Source organism: Motacilla alba, chromosome 26, assembly GCF_015832195.1.
Source record: "Motacilla alba alba isolate MOTALB_02 chromosome 26, Motacilla_alba_V1.0_pri, whole genome shotgun sequence".
In the NCBI taxonomy this organism is placed as follows: Eukaryota; Metazoa; Chordata; class Aves; order Passeriformes; family Motacillidae; genus Motacilla; species Motacilla alba.
In genome coordinates, this window is record NC_052041.1 from 925,871 (window position 1) to 951,882 (window position 26,012).

At 44.8% G+C, this 26,012-nt stretch overlaps 1 protein-coding gene across 1 annotated transcript in view; it reads right to left on the reverse strand.

The window, feature by feature from the left end:
- Positions 1-1,233: 1,233 nt before the first annotated feature.
- IPO9 (importin 9) overlaps positions 1,234-26,012 on the reverse strand; it is a 38,891-nt gene continuing 14,112 nt past the window's right edge. Inside the window, exons 7-24 of the mRNA XM_038162442.1 lie at positions 24,612-24,731; positions 20,089-20,189; positions 18,748-18,806; positions 18,110-18,261; positions 16,993-17,091; positions 16,750-16,856; positions 15,397-15,536; positions 13,597-13,756; positions 12,421-12,647; positions 12,087-12,235; positions 11,108-11,236; positions 9,160-9,435; positions 7,384-7,550; positions 5,273-5,406; positions 4,788-4,907; positions 3,815-3,916; positions 2,930-3,006; positions 1,234-2,343 (exon numbers count right to left, since the gene is read on the reverse strand). Coding sequence (XP_038018370.1) covers positions 2,233-2,343; positions 2,930-3,006; positions 3,815-3,916; positions 4,788-4,907; positions 5,273-5,406; positions 7,384-7,550; positions 9,160-9,435; positions 11,108-11,236; positions 12,087-12,235; positions 12,421-12,647; positions 13,597-13,756; positions 15,397-15,536; positions 16,750-16,856; positions 16,993-17,091; positions 18,110-18,261; positions 18,748-18,806; positions 20,089-20,189; positions 24,612-24,731 — 2,430 coding nt within the window. The 3' untranslated portion in view covers positions 1,234-2,232. The remainder of the gene's footprint in view (positions 2,344-2,929; positions 3,007-3,814; positions 3,917-4,787; positions 4,908-5,272; positions 5,407-7,383; positions 7,551-9,159; positions 9,436-11,107; positions 11,237-12,086; positions 12,236-12,420; positions 12,648-13,596; positions 13,757-15,396; positions 15,537-16,749; positions 16,857-16,992; positions 17,092-18,109; positions 18,262-18,747; positions 18,807-20,088; positions 20,190-24,611; positions 24,732-26,012) is intronic.

A 26,012-nucleotide genomic window follows, 5' to 3' on the forward strand; every position in this document is an offset into this window, starting at 1 on the left:
GGCACAGTGCCTTTTTGCTGTCCATCTGTGCTGTGGGAAACTCAGGTAAGTGAATCTTTACATGTAGAGACAATGCCACTTATCCCCCCATCCTTCCCTCCTCACATTCCTTGAAAAAACACTGATAACTGCAAATGAAGCTGTTTTTACCCAAAACACAGATGAGCTCCAGCAGGAATGTGGCACCGACCCACCCATCTTTTGGAAGTTACAATGACACAGAGACCTTTAGATGTTTCAGTTCAGTGTCAGTACTGTCACCCTCATTTTTCATGGACTTGTTTAAACCTACCCTCTGACCTGGCTTAAGCCCCCCCTGAGGCACAGGAGTCCAGCTCCCAGTGGAGCACACACAAACCCCGCAGCACCTCTGTGAGCCCAGGCTAAGCAGCCTTCAGTGTGCTGTTTGCTCCTGACATCCTGAACACACCTTGATGCTTCCAGACGTTTGGCATCCGCTTTTGTCCGAGTATGAATGGCTGGGTTTGTGCCCTTGCTGCTGACGCACACAGCAAAAGAAGCTGGTCGTGCCTCTTCCCAGAGCTGGGACCAATTCCTCAGAGGACACTCCTGATCCTTCTGGAACGGCCATGTGCACACACCACCGCAGTCATCAGCTTCTTGGTGGGTTTTCAAAACTGCACTGCTTGGTTTAACTCGGCCCTTTCAGTGGAAGCTGAGAGGCAAAGGCCTCAGGAAAAAAACTCCTACTGGAGTGTATGACAGGAGGGTCAGGGCACCCCTTTTGTTACATGTTCTTAGAGACCAGAGAATCCCCAGGGAAGAAAGACACTGAGGCTCAATGGCATGGGAAGAGCTTGTACCTTATTAGACACATAAAAATCAGGCTTCAAACTCTACTTCTCATAGAGTTAGTTAGGCACTCAAAAACTGAGAATGGCTCAGAGGAGTCTGCAGGGGATGAGGGGGTTCCCCCCGGCTCTGCCCACTCTCAGGCACAATGTGATACCAGTGAGAGTCAGAAGGACTCCAGGTTATGGAGGTTTTGATAAGTGTGAAGCAAACGATTCCACAAAGGAACAGCAAGTGCCTTTCTTAAAAGGAATCTGTAACGGCTCAGCCCATTTTAAGCAGCAACTACATACAGCAAAGGACTCCCTTTCTGTCCAGGTGGCTCCCATGAAACACCCAAACATCCTCTGGCACCACGTACAGAACGTGTCTTAAGGAGAAATATGTCTTTAAAAAGTGACTTCAGGAAACAAGCATAAGTTCCTTTTAAATCTGTTTTATAAGAAGGATACCAATGTACATTTTAATAGTTTTATTTCATTTTCCCCAAAAGGGAACCAAAGGCAGAGAGGTGTTGTGAGATACATCACACTGTTCTCATGGGGAAATCAATTTGCAAATGTTATTTTACCACTCTATAAAAATACACACAGGAGTGTGAAAAAAGAAAAGTAGTTCAGAGTGGCTGTCATGGAGCAAATCTGTTAAATACAATCAGTTCTTTTTTTCCCCTAAAAACTGTGGCTCCTTATGTTCCAGAAAACCAGTCTTTCATAGCCACATGCCACAGGAACAGAAATGTAAGTGATGGCTTCCTCTGAGCATGTGCACACACAAGTGTTAGTGAAGAACTGCTCCCATGGGAGATGTGAGCAACAGGGCCCCATCCACACCAGGAGAGAAGAAACGCACTCGGGTTCATTGTCTCAGCTTCCCCTCCAAACTCCTGTGAGCTGGCTCCATCCCATCCAAGCAGCTCTGAAAAGAGTCTGTCGTTCTATAAAAGAAGTCACGTTGTAGGATCAAGATATTTACCCTGTGTGACATGAAGAGGAACAACAGCCAAGAGGAACAACCTTCCCATTTCTCAAGCAACCCGTAAGTGACCCGGTTCCTTTCTCTGTCGAACTGTGCTGTGGGAAACTAAAAGTGCCTCTTCACAGGTGGAGACAGTTTCCTTTTAAAAATATTAAGGACACATTATTTTTTATCTTTAAGAACTTCCTGGAAAGTTACTGTGGAAAATGAAAGTGCTCCTGTGGTGAGACCAATGTGCAATGTCCTTGCTGCTTTCTCAGGATTCCTTTCCTTAGCATCCTTAGCTGTGCGTTAAGATGAGGCTCAAAACAACGAGGCCACTGTCAACCTGGAACAAGGCAGGCAGACACTGGAAAATGTTTTATGTCCTATCATAAAACGTGGAATTAGCCAAAAATAACCTATTGTTCAGATCTGGCAGGTGTGGTCTCTGGAGTGGGTCTATATCCCGATGGCCTGCAGCACTCGCTTCTCGTTGTCGTTGAGGTGGTCAGAGAACATGGCATAGCAGGGCTGCTGTGCAAACTGGCACAGGAAGTCGGTGAGATAGGCCTGGGAGGGACAGAAACACCCTGTCAGCACCACCCTCCTGGAAACGCTGCTGCTGCCACGTGGCAGGACACAAATCCCAACATGCACCAAGTAACAGCCCGGGATTGGAGGGAACAGAAAGGAGCGGTGCAGGGCGAGGAGTGGAATCAGAGGGAAGGGCTGGAGCAGAGGAAAAGGGTGGGAGCAGAGGGAAAGGCCCATCAACAGCTGCAGGTGGTGGGAAAAGCAAGAGCAAAGGGTAACACAGGGGCTGGCTGGGTGGGAACATCTCCAAGTGGAGTATGAAATTCTGTCGTGTTCACTCTCCAACCTACTCCTGACTTCTGCCAGCAGCTGTGAAGCTCACAGGTAGAAGTCTCATCTCTCTCTGTTCAAAGATTTTTGTTCATTCACATTTCCATGTTATAGATATTAATGATATGGAAAAGTAACTCCAGAAGTTCAGAGAGTGCCTTCTGGATGACAATCTGGTCACTGAAACTGGTGTTTCCAGTGCTTACATATTTGTTAAAGTACAAGATTAAAAAAATTAAAGTTTATGGAGAATGATTGGAATCTGATAAAACCCCTCATTCTAGAGCATCACCTGGAGATCTATTTGGTAAAGAGGGTCCTTTAATGCATCTGGATCATCCTCTTCATCATCTTCATAGTAATCTTCATCTGTCAGAGGTAAATCAGCAGGTTTTAACATAGGAAAGAGCAGACAAGCTCAGGAAAATTTCTATTAAGCTACTGAAACCCAAGGATTCAAAAGTAAATAGTTTCAGCACTGCTGGGAAAACAAAATTGTATCCAGAATATTCTCCTTTAGGTGATGTGATAGAAACCACTGAAGCCCAGAACCAGGGCCAGTGGAGGCTTGAGGAACATGCAGGTGAGCCAAGCACACATGGGACACTCACAGGTAGGTTTGGGAATTCCAGGCACCAGGATCTTCTGCCTGAATCCCATGTGAGGGTGACACTTTGCCAGTTCTGAGCTATGTGAGCAGCGTACCTTGCTGTTTCCCTGTAAAGCTCTCCCTTCTGAGCTACATGAACCAGAGGGATGATGCACCCACTCATCTCTTCATGCAGCATTTGTTCCTCAAGGTCTCTCCAAAACGAGCTCACCCATCCCTAGGACATCACCACACTGAGGTCACACCTACAGCCTGAGCAGCAATTTTCTCTTTAGAAGAAATACCTGCAGGAACCTCCCAGGCATGAAGCCCATGCAGTATGTGGACTCCCAGGTGATGTTACTTATAATGCAGCAATTGAATCACCATTGCTTGATGGTAATGCTCAAAGCCATGGTTTCTCAAAGCCATGGCATCCCCAGAAAGTCTTTATTCACAATCCCAGAGCAGAATTCCTTCCCCATGCCTGCAGCCCTTGCTTTGCGACTGGCAAGGGAAGGAAACTTTGACTAGGATGTCACCTACTTGATTATTGCTTTGAAGAAGGACTTTCAAGCTGTTACTCACCATACTTGTTTGTGGAAAGAATATCTGATAAGAACTGTCCTGCTAAGCCTTCATCTTCATCCTCATCTTCTTCCTGATCCTCCCACATATCATTTGAATCATCTGTTTAGGAAAAAAAAATCTAGAAATGATCCAAATCCAAGAGGTCCAAGAGGCCTGTGATCACTCCATAGGGGACTGGAGTTTGTAGGCAAACACATCTCTGCCTGTGTGGGTGGATGAAGAGAGACACCTACAATCCTCCTTATCCTTTGGGAATGATTCCAGAGCTGGAGCCAAGCAAAAGGCAACACCAAGAACGGATACTTTAAGTAGGAAAAAGGCAAACCAGATACAGCATGAAAGGGTAATTTTATTTGCACATGGTCAGATCCCATCTTCCAAACTAGCCCAAAAGAATTTTTAGGTCTAAGGATGCACAACACTGACTGATCTTATTCTCCTATTTTATTTATTTTTACCTAGAAGAGATTGGTAGCACTTAAATATAGCAGAGGGAAGAAAGAGATGTTGTCCTAATGATGAACTGTACAACAAACAAGAGATCTGGAGAGGGACTTTGACTTTGAATGGCTTCCCACTGGCAGAGGGCAGGGTTAGATGGGACATTGGGAAGGAATTGTTCCCTGTGAGGGTGGGCAGGCCCTGGCACAGGGTGCCCAGAGCAGTTGTGGCTGCCCCTGGATCCCTGGAAGTGTCCAAGGCCAGGCTGGACAGGGCTTGGAGCAGCCTGGGACAGTGGAATATGTCCCTGCCATGGCAGGGGGTGGAACAGGATGAGCTTTAAGGTCCTTTCCAAGCCAAGCCATCCTGGGATTCTGTGATTCTATGAGCTTATCCTCTGGATCACTATTCAAGCTTTTGTAGGATACATGATTTACTGTCACAAAGTTCCTATACCAGAAATTCTTCTCAAGAGAAGATCAAGTAGATTTAAGCCAAGCAAAAAGAAAAAGCAAACCCAGTATTTTACCTTGGCTCCAATCTGCAGGTGTCTGTCTAGATGCATTTGCTTCCATGGCATTAGAGAGTTCATTTATTATTAATTTTAAAATTTTTACTAATAAAGGAATGTTTGTCCAGCGCTCAGGATCTGTAAGAGAAAAAAAAAACCAAACACATATTCACTTGCTTTTAATTAAAAGTTATAAACCAGGCCCATTCTGTCTCATTATGCCAAACAGCAGTGAAGAACTCCCCATCCCATAATTGCCTAATCCAGTTATATTAAATCAGATACCAGGAGTCCTCCAAACTTTGACAGAAGTAAGGTTAAGTAGATACAGGTAAACAGATATATAAAGTACATGACATATGAATTAGCTCTAAAAACCAATATGTGTCTTCTGCAGGAACTATCTCCCACAGCTCTCTGTGATCTGCCAGACCTGTTTAAGGCCTTTCATAGCATCTACTTACAGAAAAAACCCTGTTAAACACAGCAGAATGATTACTTACTTTTGGCCGACTTGGATCGTGTCCGAATTCCCTCATCCATATTAAATATTTCTTCTCCCTTCACCCTGATGTCCTGAAGTCTCTTGTCATCTGTGTTGATGCCATACTGCAGGAGTTTGCACAGTGCTACAGAGCTGCGAGCAGAGAACAGGAAAATTAGAGATCAGAATTTCCCTGAACTGTCTGGCTTTCATAGCCCCTCTCTAACAGGAAACACCCCCCAGAGCAGACACCCCGATGCCCTTTCTTCTACATCTTTGCCAAGAACAAGCATGACAGACTTTTCCCATGTCTCCTGCTTTATGTCACATCTGAAACTGGACTCAGCTCCTGACCTGCACAGCAAGCTGGGCACTGGTCAAGCTTTGGATTTAGCACCACCAACAGTACAGACATCCACCCACACATACATTAAAGGTTTCTCCAGGTCAGAAGGGCCACCAGGTTAAAGTGCCCCCGCAGCACCATGTGCACACGAAGATGGAATTAAGAGAAAAGCAGTGGCAACAAAGCAATAATTTGGCCAATCTGTAGCAATGATCTGCCCCCTTTCTCCAGTCTCAATGCTCATTTTCACTTCTGGTCCTTCATGGCTCTGCCACATTCAGACCTTCCAGCTTGCTCCTCTCCTTTACATGTTCTGTCCATCTCTGATGGCTCCATTTCCACTCCACACTTCAAACCTTCTCCAGCTCCACACTGTTTTCAAGCACATTGAGGATGATGCTGACTACAGGTCAAGGTTGACAATCTATTCTTGGCACCCACAAATCTCTCTCTCTCTCTCTCCTGGCTCCACAAATCTCAAACTGAAGTTCTGGAGTTCTCTGGAACTGAGCACTTTTTGTGCTTTCACTTCTCACCCTCTCTCTCTCTCTCCCACACTATGGCTCTGACTTCTGCTGGATCTTACCTGCTGCCCCAAGCTGCCCAAAGTCTTCTCATCATTTCACCAAGACCCCACAGCCACCTCTTCAACCTTCCCCTAGTGGATGGGGAATGTGCACACAGAAGGTGTCCTTCTACTAACCCTGAACAAGAGGCTCCTCAGAGCAGGCCCTGCTTTTCCTCAGGACACGGAAACTCCAAGCATTTACTAATGTGGTAAATGTCACCACAACCAACCAAATCTAAGTAATACAGTGTGGAGCCCTGTTACATCACCTGTACACAAACGTTTCTCATTTTGGACAACACAGCTCTAAGCAATCACCTTTAACCTTGTTCTCCTGGTCAGGCTTGACTTTTCCCTGTGCCATATGCCTCAAGAGATCCTGCAGGCAAGCCTGCACTGTCAAAATGGGGATAAACCACCAGGCTTAGGGATGAAACAAAAAAAATGTGACCAAAAAGAGCACTGGATCCCCAAATCTGCTGCTTGTCCTTCAGGATTATTCACTAACTTCCATTTTGAACCTGCTTTCTCTCATTAATTATTTCACAGGCTATTTGACAGCCCATAATAATGACAGAACAACATACACTAATAAGTGAGTTAACAGCTGGTGAGACCCCTAAGAGTGGTCTGTGAGGCTTCATGATTCCAGAAAAATCTAATACAGCAGCTGTGACACAATTTCAATGAATACAGAGCATCCCATGCTTTGGAATACAGCATTCAGCCTCCAACAGAACACAAACATGCTCCCACAGCAAAAGGGAGAGAGCACTGCTGCAACTGGTTTCTTGATTGACTTTTAATAAGATCAATAAATCCACAAGAAATCACCAAATTATCTTAGGAGACCCTCTACAACACCCCAGAACTCTACAGTAGTCTACAAAGGCAATTCCTTTGTGTGGAAGCTCTTCTCATCTCATTCACAGAAATTCAATCCCAAAAGCAGCCCCGTATTTTCAGGAGACGCCCCCTTCCCCCTCGTGTCTGCTCCAGCACAGGAGCACGAGGCAGCAGGAGCACTGATGAGGAAGATCAGAGCTTGCTCCAGTTACCACAGCTCTCCTGAGCAGAACTGACAGTGCAGGGAGCAGCAGTTCTGCCCAACACTGGCACACACTGCTCCCATCTGAGCCAGCTCCCCTTCCCTCAGAGCACAGCACTCAAAGGCAGTGGGATGAGGGCAGCTAACAGGAGTATCTGTGGGTCCCACCTGACTTTGCCTTCATACTGCCCATAGAAGAGGTGCTGCCTGCTCATCCACTCGGCCATCACGAACTCTAAGGCGGGCTTGCCAGTGGGGCCAGGCAGGCTGCACAGGAATTCCAGGAGTGGCTCCAGTTGTGAGTGAACCAAGTGAGCAAACACCATGATCAGGGACTGCAGGAGGAGAAAGGCAATGTTAGCTGTACATAATTTAATAGCTGGAAATGTTTTATCAAATATTGAAGGAGCTGGAGTGATGCTGCGCTTACTGAAGGAAGCTGAAGCTCCCTGCAGGAGGGAAGGCTGTGCTTACCAACCCCAGGAGGAAGGGAAAGTACAACCAGCTGCAAAACACTGGGCTACAAATGCAGGAAATAAGCACCACATCATCACTCAGCAGCACCTTCCCAATTCTAAATGCATTTTGAACATAATTTTAGGGAAAGAACTACAACTTCTGAAAAGGTTTCGTTGTAACATGCAGTTTTACAGTCTGACTCCTAAAGACCAGGGGCAGAACTCATTTGCTGTGTATGTCTAAATGTCAGTTTCCCAGTCTGAGGGCATCTCTGTAGTCCTCCTCAGGAAAATGCTGCCCATTTCCAGAGGACCACCTTCCAGGCTAACATAGGGAAGAGATCCAGCACTGCAAAATGGTTGGCTACAAGGGCTGCATGGGACTGCTTCAGATTTTAACTTCTGTATCTTTTAAATCCAAAATCAAGCAAAGTGAGAGCCATTCCAAGCAAGTATCATCACTATATCCAGGGGTAAAAAATCCCAAAGCAGGTGAGATCTGCTGACATTGAAATGGCCATTGTGGTACCAACTACACGCTGGCTTGAAAAATGCACTTTCAAAAACCTGAGAAATAAGATTAAATCGTTAGAGCAGAGTGAAGCTCAGCTGAGTGCTGCACTGGGGGCAGAGATGGGATCTTGCTCAGCAGTGCCAGCAAAATGTCTTCCCCCAGCAGCTACTGAGGAGCCAGGGCAGTCGGCATGAGCTGCTTTACATTGAGGGCACAGACAAAAAAAGACAGGAGAGAGAGAATGAAGACCATTGGGAAAAAAAATCACTCCAGAAAACTGTGTCACTACAAGTAGGTCAAGGCTAGAAGAGATGGTGCTGCTCTTTGTCTGGTCTCTCACCTCGCTCAGGCCAACTATGCCTCCCATCCACCAAAAGCTCATCTTGTCTCAAGTCCCAGGCATTTACCCTTGGAATACAGAAAAAATCCGCTCAAAAATACATGCTGCCTTTGCCATAACATTCCTACTGAGGCAACTCCTATCCCTCCAAAGAAGGTTTGCAAGTACAAGGGCATGAGAGACTACCAAAGGTATGTTACAGCTTATCCAGAAGAATGCTGCTTACCCTGTAACCTCACAAAAAAATTCAGACCTGAGGAGCAGCATGGAGCTGTGTCAACAGCAGGGTTGGGCTGGGTATCTCCCAGAGTGTGGTCAGGCACTGAACAGGCTCCCCAGGGAACAATCACACCCCCACGGCTGCCAGAGCTCAAGGAGTGTTAGGACAGAGTGAGATTGTTGGGGTGTCCTGTGCAGGACTAGGAGTTGGACTTAATGATTCTTTTGGGTCCCTTCGAACTCAGGAGATTCCATGATTCTCGGATCAGATCGGGCATTTTCCTGACTACTTCAACAGGATACATAGACCCACCAATTTCATGAGCCATAAACAGGCATGAAATGAAAGAAAATGATAAGAGTTTCTTCCCCTGGTGCTTCTCCTCACTCTCCTGGGTGCCAAACCTGCTCACCTGCATCACACTAAGCGTCTCTGCTTGCTGCATTTTACTCAGGATGGCTCGCAGGATCTGGTCCAGATTCTCTCCCAGCTCACTCCCAGCTTTTGAAATTAAAGTGGAGACCAGTCTGCCCACAAAGGCAGCGGTGAACTCCGAGGTCCGTGGGTCCAGGAGCTGGCTCACCACCTGCATGACGTACCAGAGCCCGTTGTGGCCCTGCTCATCGTGCCACTGCGCGATCTGCTCCAGCGCCACCGACACGTACGCGCGCAGGCACTCGCCGCCGTTCTACGGAGACAAGCAGTGGGTAAGGGAACGGGCATGTGGGATTCACATTCCCTTTGAACATAACTCTCTCTCCCAGGATTTTTCCTGGAGAAGTACAGAGAGAAGAAGAGAAAACAATTCTTATCTCTACTTGCTGCTCCTGTTGTTTTTGCGCCTGTGGAATGTGTTAGGGAGATTGTTTACCTGAAGGGATTTGTCAATTGGATTCTGCTGAGGATTGTTTTGTTTCCTTGGCCAATTGGGTCAAAGCTGTGTCCTGGCTGTCTCAGACAAGTCACGGGTTTTTCTTTAGTGGCTTTTGTATAGTATCCTTTTAGTATCTCTTTAGTACAGTTATAATATAGTATTAATGTAACATAGTATAGTTTTAATAAAGCAATTGTTCAGCCTTCTGAATCATGGAGTCATTCCCAGACGTTGGGGTCACCCTGCATTTGATATGGGCAGGGACAGGAGACATCCCTTTCACCATCCCAGAGCCACCGTGAACCACGATGAAAACAAGGGGAAAACTGGTGGCACCTGTGAAAGATTTGCAAGTAAGTTCTACAGAATTCAGCTCACTCACACATACACTACTCCTCACTGCCCAATCAGCAGCAATCAAGATAACTAATAAATACAACAATAAATACAACAACAACCTCAAGCAGCTGCAGTTTTGTGCCAATCTTGGTACCTAAAGAAATTCAAAGAGTTTTTAACAAGTGAGAGGTGAAGACAGAGAAGTTTGACATGAACAAAAGACAACTCAGCAGCTGAGCTGCAGCCCTTTTGAATTCTTCTTAGCACAAAGATCCAGCAAAGCAACCAATGTGCAGGTCTACAATTTCTTCCTGCTGGTCTCTTGGTTATTCTTACTGGTTTGTTGTTTAGGCAAAGACCACATTCCCATGGTCTGCATCCACGTGGCAAAGAGCAGCTGCCACAATGGAACTCCTTACATAAGGAATGAAACCACCCTTGTTATTCATATGCCAGTTAGGAGCTGGAATGAAAAGGCTCCCTGCACTTCTAGTTTCTGATGTTTTTTCCTTCTTGCTAGATACTCCAAAGACATCAGGCCATAGCCAAGCCTGCCTGCAAGCACAGTTCAGGTAGTACTGATGCTGGAGATGATTCCCTGCTTTCCCTCCATCCCACACCTGGCTCAATCAAAAAGAAGTTTACCTTCTCCTTCCCTCATAAATGAGTACAGCAGAAAGCTGCTAGAGTTGGAGGGCTAGGAGGACTTTTGCTGTCCTATGCCTGTGAATATTCCTGAAGATAGCCCCTGCCATTACCAGGTGTGATAAATGTTATGGGGACAGAAAAGCATTACAGGTTTGCTTGGTTGTTTGGTTTTGGGGGTTTTTTTGTGTTGTTGGGCTTTGGTTGGTAGGTTTTTTTAACATGCTCCAGTGCACTAAAATAGAAAAAACATCCAGGCTGCTGCCTTTCTCACTGTAGTTCTCCACATTCAGGAATGATCAGGAAAAGTCACTGCAGGCCCTGAACAAGAGGACTTTCATGGTAAACTGGAGGCAGAGGCTCTGAGGAGCTGCTGACACAGCAACTGGCAAGCACAGCCTGGGCTTCCTCAAAGGCTGTGTCATCTCTCTTGGACTGGTAGAGCCCTGCAATCCTCTCCCTCCCCACAGTGTCACCAGCCTCCCCCTCCCCACAGCAGTACCTGCATAGTAGCATTGTCATCTGTGTTCAGGCTGCACTGTGCCACTGCAGGGAATGCCTGGCAGATGAGGAGCTGGGACAGAGGAGGTTTTGTATTCCTCACAACTGTGGTCAGTATATCAATAGAAGTCTGAAAGGAAAGCACAAACTGTCACAGCAGCAGCCAAGGAACTTGAAGTCAGCACTACCCACCCCTGCTGTAAATCAAAGGTGTGAACTGCAGGGATGTGGCCACTGCTGCAACCACACCCTGAACTCACAGTCTAGAATAATTTTTAAATGCAAGAACCCTGGAGTCACACACCCAAGCATCACTGCTGTGAGCTACAGAAGTTCCCAAGACAGTTCCCACATTAAGAGCAGTGTCACCACTCAAACATGGCAAACAGATGCATGCTAATCAGAGCAGCCAGAGAACTGTTCTAGCTGACTTGTTCCATTTTGGCTATATTGATTTAAATTTATTTTAATTACCCATAAGCAATTGTTACAGTCATACCAATTAACAGATTATATGCATATTGATTTGAATGTTTATGGATTTAATTCCATACAACCATTCTACACAGCCAGTGCTCCATCATTATTAGGGCACCTGCATAATTTATCTCCAATTCATATATATGTGATCAATAAATCAGAAAAAGCCTTAGGAAGAAATACAAGGAAAATTTGTGTAGTCTGCTGGGAGAAGAGACTGTTCCTGCTGAAAGATGGCAACGCCAGAGCAAAATGACTGGGGATGACCGATACCGTGGAGACTAGAAAAAGGCCAGAGGAGCAGTTCAAAGCAAGCTTTTGGAAGTATCTTCCTGCACCTGCAGTTTGCCTCCTCCACAGAGAAACCTCCCCCAGTGACTGAAGCCATTGCTCCAAAGCATGTCCACAACAGCCCTTCTGCCCTTTGCAGAGTAGCCACCCCAGGTGTTACAGAACAGGAAACATCTCCAGGCCAGGCCATGCCCCACTGAAGCACTTACTGCACACAGCCCTGCCGGGATCTTGTCAGCTGGGGCCTGCATGATGCTGACAAGGGTTGGGATCAGCCTCATCTGCATTGGACCCTGGCAGGCTTCTATTTGAGCTAGCTCCTTAAAAATATCCTGGGCAAGAGAAGCAACAACAGGATCTGGAGAGAGAAAGCACCATTTACTAAAACGACACACACATCTCAATCTTTGCCATTGCTATTTTGGCTGGGCAAGGCAGCAAGTTTCCCCTCTACCATGGGAATCAGTGCCACTGATTAAGTTTTCAGCAGCAGGATTCAACAGCAAAACCAACCGTGCTTTGGGATGTAAGTGGAATGCATACCATTACTGTACTTGAGGAATATTGCAATGGTGAAGGGGCAGATCTTGTTCTCCATGCTGGCTGTAAATGCTGCATCCACTGTGCACACAATGCACAGTGTCTCCATCACCAGGTTCAGCACCTCGGAGCTGAACTGAGTTGCCAAGTGGATCAGGCCATCCAGAATGCTGGGAAGGAAAGGCTGCAACACGTGGGTGCTCTCAGAGATCTTCAGCTGGTCACAGTAGCTAGACGAGAAATTTGTGATACAAAAATACACTCCTAATTTATTGAAGTAACTTAAATATATTCCATTCTGGATAATACATAAGGGTTTTTCCATCCTGTCCATTCTTATTCCTTAAGTTCACTCCTCTAGGACTTCTTCAGTCCACTACTGCTTGACCTCCCAGCAGCTCAGCAGGAAGGAGGAGGAAAGATCTCACCAGAAATCTTCCCTCCACATTCCACACAAAGCAGAGCTGAGCCAAGCTTCTACTGCCCCTCAGTGACAGATCTCTCCTAAGAGCTGCCCACTGATGGAGAAAAGGAAAAAAGTCCAGGACAGACATTGCTCACAAAGTGTTTTGTTACCATGTTCTACAAGTGAGCTGAGGTATGATAAAGCAATTTCAGGAATAACTAAGTCATAAATCTCTGACTTTATTTATTCATTAACATTTCAGTGCAAATAAGACAAAGTACTCTGTTTGGAAGTGGTGAACAGTTAGGTTTTAGCAGATTTTTTTATGACTGTTTTTTGATTTTACACTCATGTTCATTGAGTACAGCAGACCTTCCTTCTGACAAAAATGGGGTAAGAAAATCAAACCACAAACACTCCTTATTGCTGTGATTGGCTCCATAGCCCTGTATGATGTCAGTCACCTTTATGACTAAACAGGAATAATCTGGGTTTCAACCTTGTGCTTTCCAACACTACCTAATGCTGCTCCTCCCTGTGACCATATCCATCACAACACTTTACTGCAGCTAACCTTGAATCTCAATTCCATATTCCTCATTAAAGTTACTCTATTTTGAACCTGTTTGCTTACACTTTTTAAGCTGACATCTATTTCAGTCAAAGCAAAACCTCCCACAGCCCAGCCAGAAATGCCATTTTAACAAACCAGTTGATGAGTGTGATTTACACCCCTGTCCCTGGGGCTGTGGAATAGCCCGGGGTTTGCTCACCCCCAGATGGCTCTCACTGCAGAGATCCGGACAGAGGGGGGCTGGGTTTCGTGCAATCCACTGACAGTGGCTTGCAGGAACTGCTGGATGAGCTCTGGTGACATGGCCACGGTGAAACGGCTGGCGGCCCACAGGGCCCGGCCCAGGAGGAAAGGAGACACTGCAGCAAAACAAAACACCTCAGTTGTTTCAGAATAAGCTTTATGAGTTAAAATCACAGCTGCTTCCATCCATTATTTAAAATCTTGTCATCCCAATAGGAAAACACTGAAATGGGACACACAAGACAAGTGTGCTGGCATACAAACAATTTTTGTTCGTGGGCAGAATCCGGTTTATTTTCTTCTGAGTGATTTCTAATTTATTAAAAAACCTCCTCTCTTCAACTATTTACACTTGAATTTGTTCATCACTGAACAAAAGCAAAGGAAGAGAACAGAGGCTTTGCCACAAATTCCCATTTATCCAGCTCAATATTCTGTCCCCAGCTGAAGAAAGCAACAGAATCTTAGGGAGAAGCATTAGAATAAAAAAGCTCATACCCAGGGACCTTTCACAGATTACATTACTAGTTTACAGCCATCACCCTGCAGTTACAGAATGGAATTCTGTGGTTCACCAGCACCACAGAAGCAGTGGACATTCATTATCCACTCACCTGCTTGCACTCACTAAGGTATGATATAGCTTTATCACACTTAATCCTGCTGCCTTTTCAGACTATGAATTTCCTTACCTATCTAGGCTGGCCTCAAAGTGATGATGCTCTCTGTTCCTCAGCATCTTTACTGCCATTATTTATGCTCCTGCAAGTACTAATTTTAAGATGAGGACATAAAACACTCTGTGCAAGATGTACAGCAAGAGAAGAGCTCTGTTTTTTAAGTGAGTATCATAAAACACAACATTTCTTTGTCTGTACCGTTACTGACCATTAAAGGGATATCCTTGGAGAGCCATCAACACACTGACTCTGGGAGTCCTTCTAGAGCACAGCAGCTCATTTACAATCCAATGCCACACATGCAAATGAATGTAAATATATGTAAATTTCTGAGGTTGCTTTCTTACATGCATCGCACACTATGCACTTTGCACACTAGTTATTCACCCAACATTACCACAAAGAAAAGAAAAAACCCTTCTTTGTAATGGGCTAAATAAGTGTTTCTTTGATGAAAAAGGAACCGGGGAGCCAGCATTTTCTACACTGACAACTCAATGTGGACTCATCAATGCTGCTCACATGAATGCCTTAAACTTCTAAAATTTTAATTTGCAAGGGCTTTTGAGGTCTGACTTTCAACAACTCCTCTGATTTTCTTGCACACTGATGTAAGATAACACAGAGAGCAAAATCCTGCTGAGTTCCCAATAACAGAATCCCATTTAGTCAGGAGCATTATTTGAATTCATGTGCTACAACTAGTGTCAGCCTCAGCATAAAACAAATGGGATGACATGGTGCAGCAGGAATTCTGAAGGCGGTTAAACACTGCTGGTGACTTTCCCAGGAACAGACACAAGACATCAGAACAGCTATTTTCCACCCAGCTCCTCGAGCCCTACAGGCTCATGCATCCAGCCAACAATGAGATCCAGCTGAAAGCACAGTCCCACATATAAAGGACTTACAGTAGAACTGGGAGCATGTGGGAACTCACAAGATTCATTTTTTTTCACATGAGCAAGGTGCACAAATGCATTTCCCAATCCCTCATGCACACATCAACCTGACATCAGAGACTCCCAGTGTCTGGCACCCAGCAGTTACTCCCAGGGATGCAGGGTCCCCCATACCTGAAAGGTTGAGGTCTGCCAGGACCACATTTGTCAGGAAGCCATGCATATCAAAGTGTATTCTCCCATTCTTCACACTGTCTGTAATTATAGACTTGACTGAGCCCAGGGCCAGCATACAGGCTTCATGTATTTTCCACCTGGAAAATAGTTCAGATGCCTTAAGACTTTTCCTCTGTCATCACTCAATAAATAAATACATATTCTGAAGTGAAGTCACAAGTAATTTTCTGGTCTAAGCTACAACAACTATTTCCTTGATCCCTAAAGAGAATTTAAAAAAGCCCTTAAAGAGATTAACATTCACAAACTGCAAGATGGGGGCTTGGAAACTCCTTCAGGATGGGCAGCATTCTCAGTCACTTCCTAAAATATTGGTGGAATAGTTGTTACTTGTACCAATTTTGTTCTCATAATAAAAAAGAACCTCTTCCATAAAAGCTTGTGTTTCAGCCATACCTTCATAATTTATGTGCAGAAGCACTGGGATACCCAGTACATTAAAGGTTTACGAACATCTAGTTTTGCATTAACATTTTCTTAATTATGGTGATAGAGAACTCTGTGCAAATACAGCTCTCCTTGGTTTTATTTGTGAAGCCAAGAACCTGCTTTACAACTTCTCACAGATGAGGCAGATAGTCTGATTTTGCAGCCATTCCATTGCTGCTCATTATCAGACACCTCCTCTGACACTAATATTCAAAATAAACACAAACACTGAACCAATGCACTGTAAAACCAGGAGAGTATCACTGTGGACCAGCAACCAGGTACTCCTGCAGTGGAGTTTGCTTCTTCTATCCCCAAATAGCATTAGAAACTGCAACTCTGAAGTTCTAAAATTGAACGCATACATCTGCATACAGCATCACTCTTCTTGACATCAAGTAAAAAAAAAAATTGTACATATATATAACATATATATATATGTATTTTGTACATATATATGTATTTTGTACATACATTTTTAATGAAAATTTTATTCCAATTAAATGAACATGAATTATTGCAAATTTCTCTTCTGATTTTCTATAAGTAATTATCATTTCCCATGAGATGTTTTAAGGAACATCAAGCTCAGAAGGGAGGGAGCCTTGGCACAAGTAACTTGTGCTAGGAACTGCCCAAAGTACTCCACATGAAGATTTCACCATCTGGCTCAAGAACTGCTGCACTTTCTTTTTCTTCTTCTAATCAGAGCTTTCAAGCTCCATCCTTGCTCTTCAGTAGCATTGTCACAAATGAAATGTGATTCAATCATGGTGCACCCAGTGCTGCAGGCAAGCTCGACACCCATCCCAGCACCGTCCCCTCTGCCCCAGCACCATCCCCTCTGCCCCAGCCCCTCACCAGTGTTCAGCACCGCTGTTTTTAGCCTGCTCAGCTTCCTGCAAATGCCTCGTAGCTGCAGCAGCCAGAGCAGTTGCACTCTCATTCTGGAAATCAGCAGCCACAGCCTGTGCACAAGGAAATGGTAACACTCATTTGTATGCACTGTTAAAAGTTGGCCTTTTCTATGAATGCCCTTCATGAAGGCAAGTTTGGTACTTGTTATTGCTACGTCAGTATCTAAATGTGGAATACGTTTCATACCAGCAGGAGATCCTGAGCAGCAATTCTCACTGTGTAGGAAAATGTATCATCATCTTCATCCTCCACAAACTGCTGTGGATTTGCAGTCCAAACTTTAATCTAGAGGAGACAAAAAGGACAGGGCAGCTGAGAATTCAGGACATCATCAGTGAAAGGCAGCTTTTCTGTTCCCTGCAATCTGTTTTGGGAAACTACTTTCAGAGTTTTTCTCTGCCATAAGAAGTCTTCATCCTCAACTGATTTTTCCTCTATTCCATTGCAGAAACCGTTAAAAAGAAGAACTCTCTTGGTAGTGAGCTCATTTTGCTCTTCTGCCCCTCATTTGAGAACAGAGTTTGACAGAACTAATGACTGACCTGGAATCAATGCTATGCAGCTTTATTTTTAGATGAGGAATGGGAGAAGCAGATAAATCTTTTAACAGAGTGCTTGTTTTTATGCATGTCTACCTAAACTAAAAGATGATGGTTGTCACACTTGAGAGGCCAGGAGCTATGCAGAATTTCAGTACAAATTATTTCACTCTACTAGCACAACACTTTTGCTCTCACAGAAAGCTGTTTATTCCTTTTAGCATGAAAATCCTCATTTTCACAGCACATGAAAGAATGGAGGAAGAAAGCCTGAAAGAGCTGAGGTTATTCAGCCTGGAGAAGATTCCAGGAGGACCTTATAATTGCCTTAAAAATAAAGCCCTTTTACCAGGGCCCCAGGACAAGGGGCAAGATGTTTAGATTACAGAAGAAATTCCTTACTAAAGGAGTGCTGAGACAGTGGATATGTTGCCCAGAGAAGCTGTGAATGTCCCATCACTGAAAGTGTCCAAGGCTAGGCTGAATGGGGCTTGGTGCAACCTGGGATAGTGGAAGGTGTCCCTCCCCAGGGTAGGGGGTGGAACAGGATGGGCTTTAAAGTCCCTTCTGACCCAAACCCTTCTGTGATCTGTGATTTTCTGTCCACCTTGTACCATTCTGGAACCTCTAAGTGCTGCCACAGCAAAGCGATGGAACAGCCTGTTGGATTACAGCAGCTTCCACGCACTGAAACTCTTCCCAGGACACTTGCTGGTTTAAATCTCTCATTTCCTTCCTTTCCTACACAACACAAACATTCTCACCTGCTCCTCTGTGATCTGCATGTAGAGCAGGATATAATAGATCAGATCTGGCAGAGCCTTCTTCACTGTGCTCTTAAATTTGTTGTTTTCCAACAAGGCGTGAACAAATTCAAATATGCTGAACACCAGATTTTCAAAGCCCAGAACTTCACCTGAACAAAGTGGAAAAAAGAACATGACTGAATATGCCAACACACAAAAAGTTGCAAATGGATGTGAAAATAATTACAAACTGTTAGCTTCTTTGAGCAGATATTTATTCATTCTCCTGGACTAGCAAGTGCAGCAGCAGCCCCAGCAGTATTTCAGACCTCATCACTTTCTGCTCTCTTCCCACCACACACTCCTCATTAAAATTTATCAAGCTCAACCTATAACCTATTTGATTTTCATTTGTCCCACTACTTTTACCTCAAAATTGTTGCCAATCTCACTCCTTGAGCCATTAGAAAACTAAAATTGTGTGCCTTCATTGAACACAATCACGAGTAATTTGCAAAGAATGGATGGACAGCATTCTAACATGGTAAATGAACCTTTAGCACAATCTCCCACGGTGTTTCAGTCACTGTTGTGACAGCAATATTTAGGTAACTCCATTCCTCTTCAAATAGCAGAAGTGAAGTGCAAGTTCTTACCATCAGAATCCACAGGATCCTCCACCTCTTCTGTGTAATTTACTTCTGTTCTCACATAAGTGGATGGAGTTAAGGAAATGCTTTTTTCCAAAGAACAACTTCTATTTTGGAATTAATCTGTTCCTGTCTTAAAATTGCTGATAACTTGGGAAGGTTTTGTTCTTTAAAAAGCCTTTGATTTTGTGTAGAATCCTGTGATTCAGGGCACAAAGACAACAACCCCAGGAGCTCCTGGCTTTGTGCATTGCCCAAGTTCAAAGACCACTTTCCACAGACCACTAACACATCACTTCAGCACATCCTTCATATTATTCTATTGACTTAGACCAAACTCACCAAGGTAACCCAAAACTTCATTTATGTTAACTTTGTAAGAACAGAACCCCCCAGACTCATTCTTTCCAGGGGATGTGAGCCAATTCAACACCTCACTGCTGCCCAAGGGTGAGGAACCACCCCATGTTCCCACATCCTACCTTAGGTTGGCTCTGCTCCCTACCAAGCTTCTCTACAAGCACCAGCCCTGGAAAATGACAGAAAACTAACCTGGGGGTAGGAAGGAAGCAGTTTTCTTCGCAGATGGTGAACTGAAGATCCAACAAGTACCAGAGCAAACACAAGGAAAGGAAGAACCAGACTCTCCCCTTTTGCAAACAAAAGCCCATTTTGTTTGCCCATACCAACAAGACTGTAGTAGGAGTCAGGACAGGAGAGGGAGAAATACACCATCAAAAATCCAACAAACAGCTCCTTGTATTTTCATAGATTCACAAAATGGTTTGGGTGGGAAAGGATCTTAAAGACCATGTAGTTCCAATTCCCCTGCCACGGGCAGGGACCCCTTCCACTGTGTTTTAACAGGGGTCTGAAAAACAATATGGAGAGAGTTGTCAGTTTTCAAATACTGGGCAATGCACCCACAGACCACTCCGACACAGCTGGGTGTGCAGTGGAGCACTAACTGAAAATTCAAATGGCAAATCAGCTTCTGCAGCAAGTGCAATCAGTCATTAGTTCTGCTACAGCAAGGGGTACTGCTGGTTCTCCTTCTCCTAAAGTCTTTACACTGTGACTAGCACCTTTTTAAGAAGACATTTTTTACCAAAAAGTACAACAATGTGCAGCTCGTGGCAGTTCTACAGGGTACATGCATCAATCAGAACACTTTTTAAGCTAAAAGAAACTTAATGAAGCCTCCAGAAGTAACATAAAGATCCTGTTTTGTCTGGCAGGTCAGAGCACTCCATGAATTGTGCTTCTCCAGCAGTCAGGTCATTACTGGGTATGGGATTAAGTTTGTCTCGTTTGACTCCAGGTAAACACATTCACTATCAAGGATATAAAGCAGCACTTTCCGTAAGGGTGTTCCAGACGATGGGCAGGATCTGCTGCATTGATGAAATCATGTGCTTTGGGTAGTTTTTCACAAGTGCTGTCACAGCCTGGAACCAAAAACAGTATCAGTCAAAAGCGAAACTGGGAAAGCCATCAACACACTCAAATCACAGGCTGCTGTTTCATCAACAATTGAGAACATCCAAAGGCTTCCTGTCACCGAGGTCACCTCTCACTCCTGACCACACAATTCCCTCTCTTGCTCAAACACTCACCAACACGTTTCTCTCGGTGTTTCCTCTTTTGCAGGGAAGCAAAGGGATAACACAAGATGTGGCACTCCAGAGTGAAGACAATGCCATAATACAGTGGTAAAACAATGACTCAAATCCAAAGCACATCACTGTGCAGCACTGTCTGGATCCAATTATCCTGGAAGTGTCTTGTCCCAGAGAAAGAACTCTAATGTAATTAATGTAAAACCAGACTCCTGCCCATTTTCCACACTTCTACTCATGCAAGCAACACATCCATTGCACATCCAAGGAGTAGCTGGAGAAGCAAACACCCACCCAGATCAATTTCCTTCCCATTTTGGCTGCAGGCATCGGTGGCTGTGCCTGCCCAGCACAGGGGCTGCTCTGGGAGCAGCTTAGCAGCACCACAGGGGATTGTGCCTGGACTTTCATGAAGCTGATCACCCTGACTTAGGGGAGCCCTTCCACTGACACTTGCCAAAAGCCTTTTGGGACCCTCCAGGAGTGAGAGAGCGCTCACTCCTGTTTCTCCTTCCACAGCTCCAGCTGTGTCACACTTGGTACAGAACAGTGTACAGCCCCTCACAAACTGCCTGAGAGGTGGCTGCTCCCAGACACACAGGTGTCAGTTTGTTTGTGCTTACCCAATAAAAACCACTCTGTACAGTTTGTTTGTTTGCAGCACTGGGTACATTAATAGAAAAAAAAAAAGTAATTCACCTTCCAGAAAAACAACAGCAATCTAATATCAGTGTTGGAGATGAGCAGGTGTCAGAAACAACCCAGTTACGTGGGTTTGGGAATGAGTCTGGCAGGTGCTGGAAGGAAGCATTACAGAAAAGTAATGCTGAAGTCTCCGGGAAAAAAATTATGCAGGTGCTGGCAAAGGATGTGGATCTGATGCTCAGGACCGCTGCAAACTCAACACCCTGCTTAGGGCCACAGGAGCATCCAAACAGACTCGCTCCATACGAACTCCATGTAATTGTTTCCAAGCCCAACGCCCAACCACCTCTGCAGGATGTGCTGCTGCAGTGCTAAGGGAGCTCCTCAATGGCTCTGTAGTTGTAACAATTGAAAGCTGCAAGGTCACCACAGTCCTGCACAGCAAGTCATTAAAAAACAGAGCACTCTCCTGTCAGGTGTTGTATTTCAACCCCTGGCCCCTCATTCTGCCAATTCCCACTGCTTGTCTGAAGTCAAAGAACTGCTTCACAGATCCTCTGCCAATCCCCAGGTATTGCTCCACCACCTATTAATCCTTCAAGAAAGCCCTTATCCTTCTCTCTTCAGAGCACTGCTCCTTCAAGTCACTCTATCAAAGCCTTTTATTGCTTCTCTTCCTGTGTGCATCTTTAAACAGAGAACAAATCCCTAAATTTTTGGATAAAAAGCTTAAAATACACACTAGAGAGCACGCTAAAGCTGACTGTCAGTCAAAGTTCAGCAGCAGCAGGTGAAGTACCTTGTTCATAAAATTGGGAAGTTTGTCCCAAGACACAGATCCCACCTCATCTTCCATCCAAGTACAAAGAGGTTATGATTAATTTTTTTTTCTAGCTCGTTATTTTTTCCAGCGTCAGGAAAAATGTAAGCATAACTTCTCTGACCCACAGGTGTTGAAGTACAAATGAAGCACAACTGCAAGGCGATTTAGATTGTGGGTTTATTGGTGTTCCTGATATATTACCACACACTAAGTACACCATTGTATTCCAATTTGTATTCCATTATTGTGAAATTTGCCTTAAATCTGTCACCTGTCATGTTTAATCACTCTGTTTCTCTCAAAACAATCAATAGTAGCATGTTCAACACTGGAATTAGGATTCAAGAATTGCACAGTTGCAGCTCATTCATCCTTAGAGACACCAATTTAATTCATGCTGAACTATCAAACACAACAATAAATTACCCCACGGGTATTTCCTTCTAGTCCTCACACGTGGTATTTTTGTTGTGGCCAAACCTCCCATCTCCTCCAAGGATAAAAGGCCCTGATTTCCTGCTGATAACTGCTTAAAAACTTGTAACTATTCTGGGAACAACTTGGGACACATTAACCATCAGTGGATCCCCATGATGTGATCCAAACTATTCACTCCCCTGACCAGGATAACTGTCCCAGAGAATCAGGCAGATGTGCACACTGCAATAGCATTCCTTAAAGCTTTCTGCCACTGTCCTGCAGAACATTCTGACATGGACAGCACAATAGTTTAGGTCAGGACTGCCTCTGACTTCCATCAAGAACTCCATGAACCTTGGAGTACAAAGCCCTCAAGTGACAGGGAAGGGAAAAAAAGTCTTCCTATCATTTGCCGCACAGCACTTCACTAAGGAAAAGAAAATGGAATTGAGTTTGCATTTGGTTGAAAATGTGCTATAAAAAGTCTCAATTCCCTCTTCCATTGCATCAGCTTTTCAAGGGGTTCCTGTAATGACCTCATCTGTAGAGCTGGTTTAAATAATCCCCTAAGGTTTCTTACTTCTGCATTACAATGACTATAAAATCCACTTCTCTGGAAGTAAAGGCAATTCACCTGAATCCCGTTTTCCTCAGAAAATTGCTATCATCAGCTTAGAAACCCTAAGTTACAAAACCATGAATTGCCTTAAGTCAACAGCCAAAACACTCATCTCTTCAAAAAGAGCATCCTACAAACCAATTGTCAGCAGCAGATCTCCTGAATTTCCTCACCGATTCTCTGCTGCCATCGATGCCACCTGACACACAGCAGTGTATTCAGATCCAAATCCTCTTGTGCTGCACCTCCCCTGCAGAGGCCAAAGGCAGAGGCCCTCACACAGCTAAGGAGCAGAGCAAGAACAAGGAAACACTTCCTCAGAGGCTTTCCCAGCCTGTCACATTGTTCAAGAACCTCCTGGTGGGACCAGTGCTGACATACCCATGCAAACAGGCCAATGCCAGCAAGCACTTATTTAAATAACAGAAAAGGCTGCAGAATGCATGGATGTAATGAGAACAGAACTGGCCTGGCCTGGTTTAGAGTGAAGCCATCAGTTACAACTGCTTTCTGTGTGGGCTGAAAAACACCACTACTCATTAACAATCCAAATGTGAGTATCTGGAGTAAGAGATCAAAATATTTTAGGCTTCAGCCTGTTCAAATCGAGATGATACCCTGCAGTGTTCCTTTCATGTTGCTGTTCCTATAAATCACTGCCCCAGGAATCCCAGTGCACAGGCAACAGAAAGGAAAAAAAAGCCCACAAGAGACATTCTCTTAAAAGAAACTGTCCACATCCTTCCCCAGGACTACTAGCTTTCCAGTAGTGCTGCACAGCAAGAACAGCTCAGCTGTTCCTAGAGTATGAGACATGCAGCCCCTCACTGAGAAGCCACAGGATGTCCAGACCAGGTACTGCTGCCTTGAACAGGACTGAGACAAGTTCCACGAGACAGAGCTCAGGAGCTGCTAGTTTGTGTAACACAACAGCACCCTCCCAGCATGTATTTTCATCACCTCAGCACAAAGCTGGTCATCCTGACTTTTGACACTTACCTTCAATAACTTCCTTATTGCTTTCTACATGGAACTGAATGGGCTTCAGTGCCCATCCTCAGAAACCTGTACACTGACCTGAGTGTTGCCCACTGCAGCACAAAGGCAGGGAAATGAAAGATCTGGGTTTGATCCTGCAACTGATGCTTTTGGCTCTTTGCTCTCCCATGCTCCAGGCAGCACACCCTACAGCTCAAGAGCTTTCCAAGCTGTTACAGGGGTCTGCACTGGCCTTTGTCCCCATGCACACAGAGCTCTCCAATCCAATCTCCTTTCTACAGGAAACCAGCACAGTACAAAGACCTTCCATCTCTCTTTCCCAGAGATCATTTAGTATTAAAGAGCAGGCAAGTTCCAGAAAAGCACCTGCACTTAATAAGCTTTTACAACTTCACTGCAGCAGAATTCTGCAGCACCTTTAGAAAAGATTGGTATTTAACTACAGATTAGGATGTCCAAGACATATCCAAGACACATTAGATCAGCAGATGACAGAGACAGATGGTCCTATGGACCAGATTCCTGTGGATCATTTTACAGAGAGATCCTCATGGATCTCATAATAGGTTTCTTCAGTACAGGCAAACAACTTGTTTCACTGTTGATGGTGCTGGGAGCCAAAAGCCTTCACTGTTCATACCATGAGCATACTGGGAGATGTGCCACTTGAGTTTGTTTTCCAGCACATCTGAGTGTGTGCTGGTATTCAGTTCTTTCTCCACTTAACAAGCCCTAAGTGACTCACCTTTAAAACTTCCATCTTAAACCCGCTGTCCGATGTTGGTCCATCAGGCATCTGCAGGGCCTGGACAAAGGCTTCTGTGAACTGCTGCACCACAGGGAAAATCAGGACCTTGGCAGCACCCTGGTTACAGACAATGCAAGCACAGCTGAATACCAGATACAGAACCCCCACATCTGACAGGTAAAGCTCTAGAAGCAACAGCAAATGCACTTTTCTGGTACAAAATAGAAGAGGAACTCATGGCAACTGCAGAATATTGCAAAGTCACATTAAAGCTGTTTCAGACATCACTTGGGCGCTCTCCTTAGGTAAGGAACTAAGCTCAACTGAATCCCACTCTTCAGAACCCCACAGCACAGGCTCCCACAAAACACACACATCCAACTTATCACTTTGGAGTCTCAAGAGAGATCCAGACAATCCAGTCTGGAGAGTTCCAGGAGCAGTGCTCACCCCATCCTAGAGAGGCATTTCATTTGATGAGCTGAAGCTGAATCCTGCCCTGCACCCCAGCACCCCCAGGCTTCAAAACCAAGCTGGGGTGGCTCCATCACACACACAATCACCCCAAACCCAGCGGCTGGCATTTATCTCCCTGCAGAGCCTCCATCCCCTCAAACCAAACAAGCTGAGTATCAACAGCTGGCCTGAAGGTTAACAGGAGAATTCTTCCTAGGAAAATGCAGCAAGTATTTTTCCAGATGTCAGAGCACTCCATAAACAGTCCTTGGCAGAGCAAGTAATACAGGACCAAAATCATTTTATTGAGATTATTCCTCATAAATCCATAGCCAGGACAGCAAGGTCCTGTGTTTAAATCAATTAGGAAATGCAATTTATAAAAACATTCCTTTTATTTTTTCAGTAAAATTTCAATAGAAAAGGTTTAGTATTCAATGTAAAGGACACTTTCAGCCCTTCTCCAGAATAAGAGTGGGGAGTTACTACTATCTCTTAGATATTGGTATCAGCTGCATGATACAGTGCATCAACAACCTTGTCATGGCAGTACAGATACAATGTAATTACCAGAACTTTCCAAAAGTCTGCACTGGATTGCTCCCTGTGCAAACAGGGAGGGAACAGCCGCTAGACTGACAGTCACCCTTCCCTATCCTCACACCCCAACAAGTTAAAAATAACCATTTATTGCCTGGGAGTGCTGGAAAAGCCACTTGTCAAAGGCCATTTACAATGCAGATGTGCTCAGTTAGAGCCAGACAGCAGACTCACGTCTAAAGCTGCTTGACTGCTGTGTTTGTTTCTTAACAGCTATTCTTCCAAAACTGGACTGGGCTTGGCTTCCCTCACCCCTTCAGGAACACAAGGCCAAGGTGCTTCCTGAAGCATGGGGTGAAGCTCCAGGAGCTTGGAACCAAAGCCTTGCCCAAGGGTCCCCCG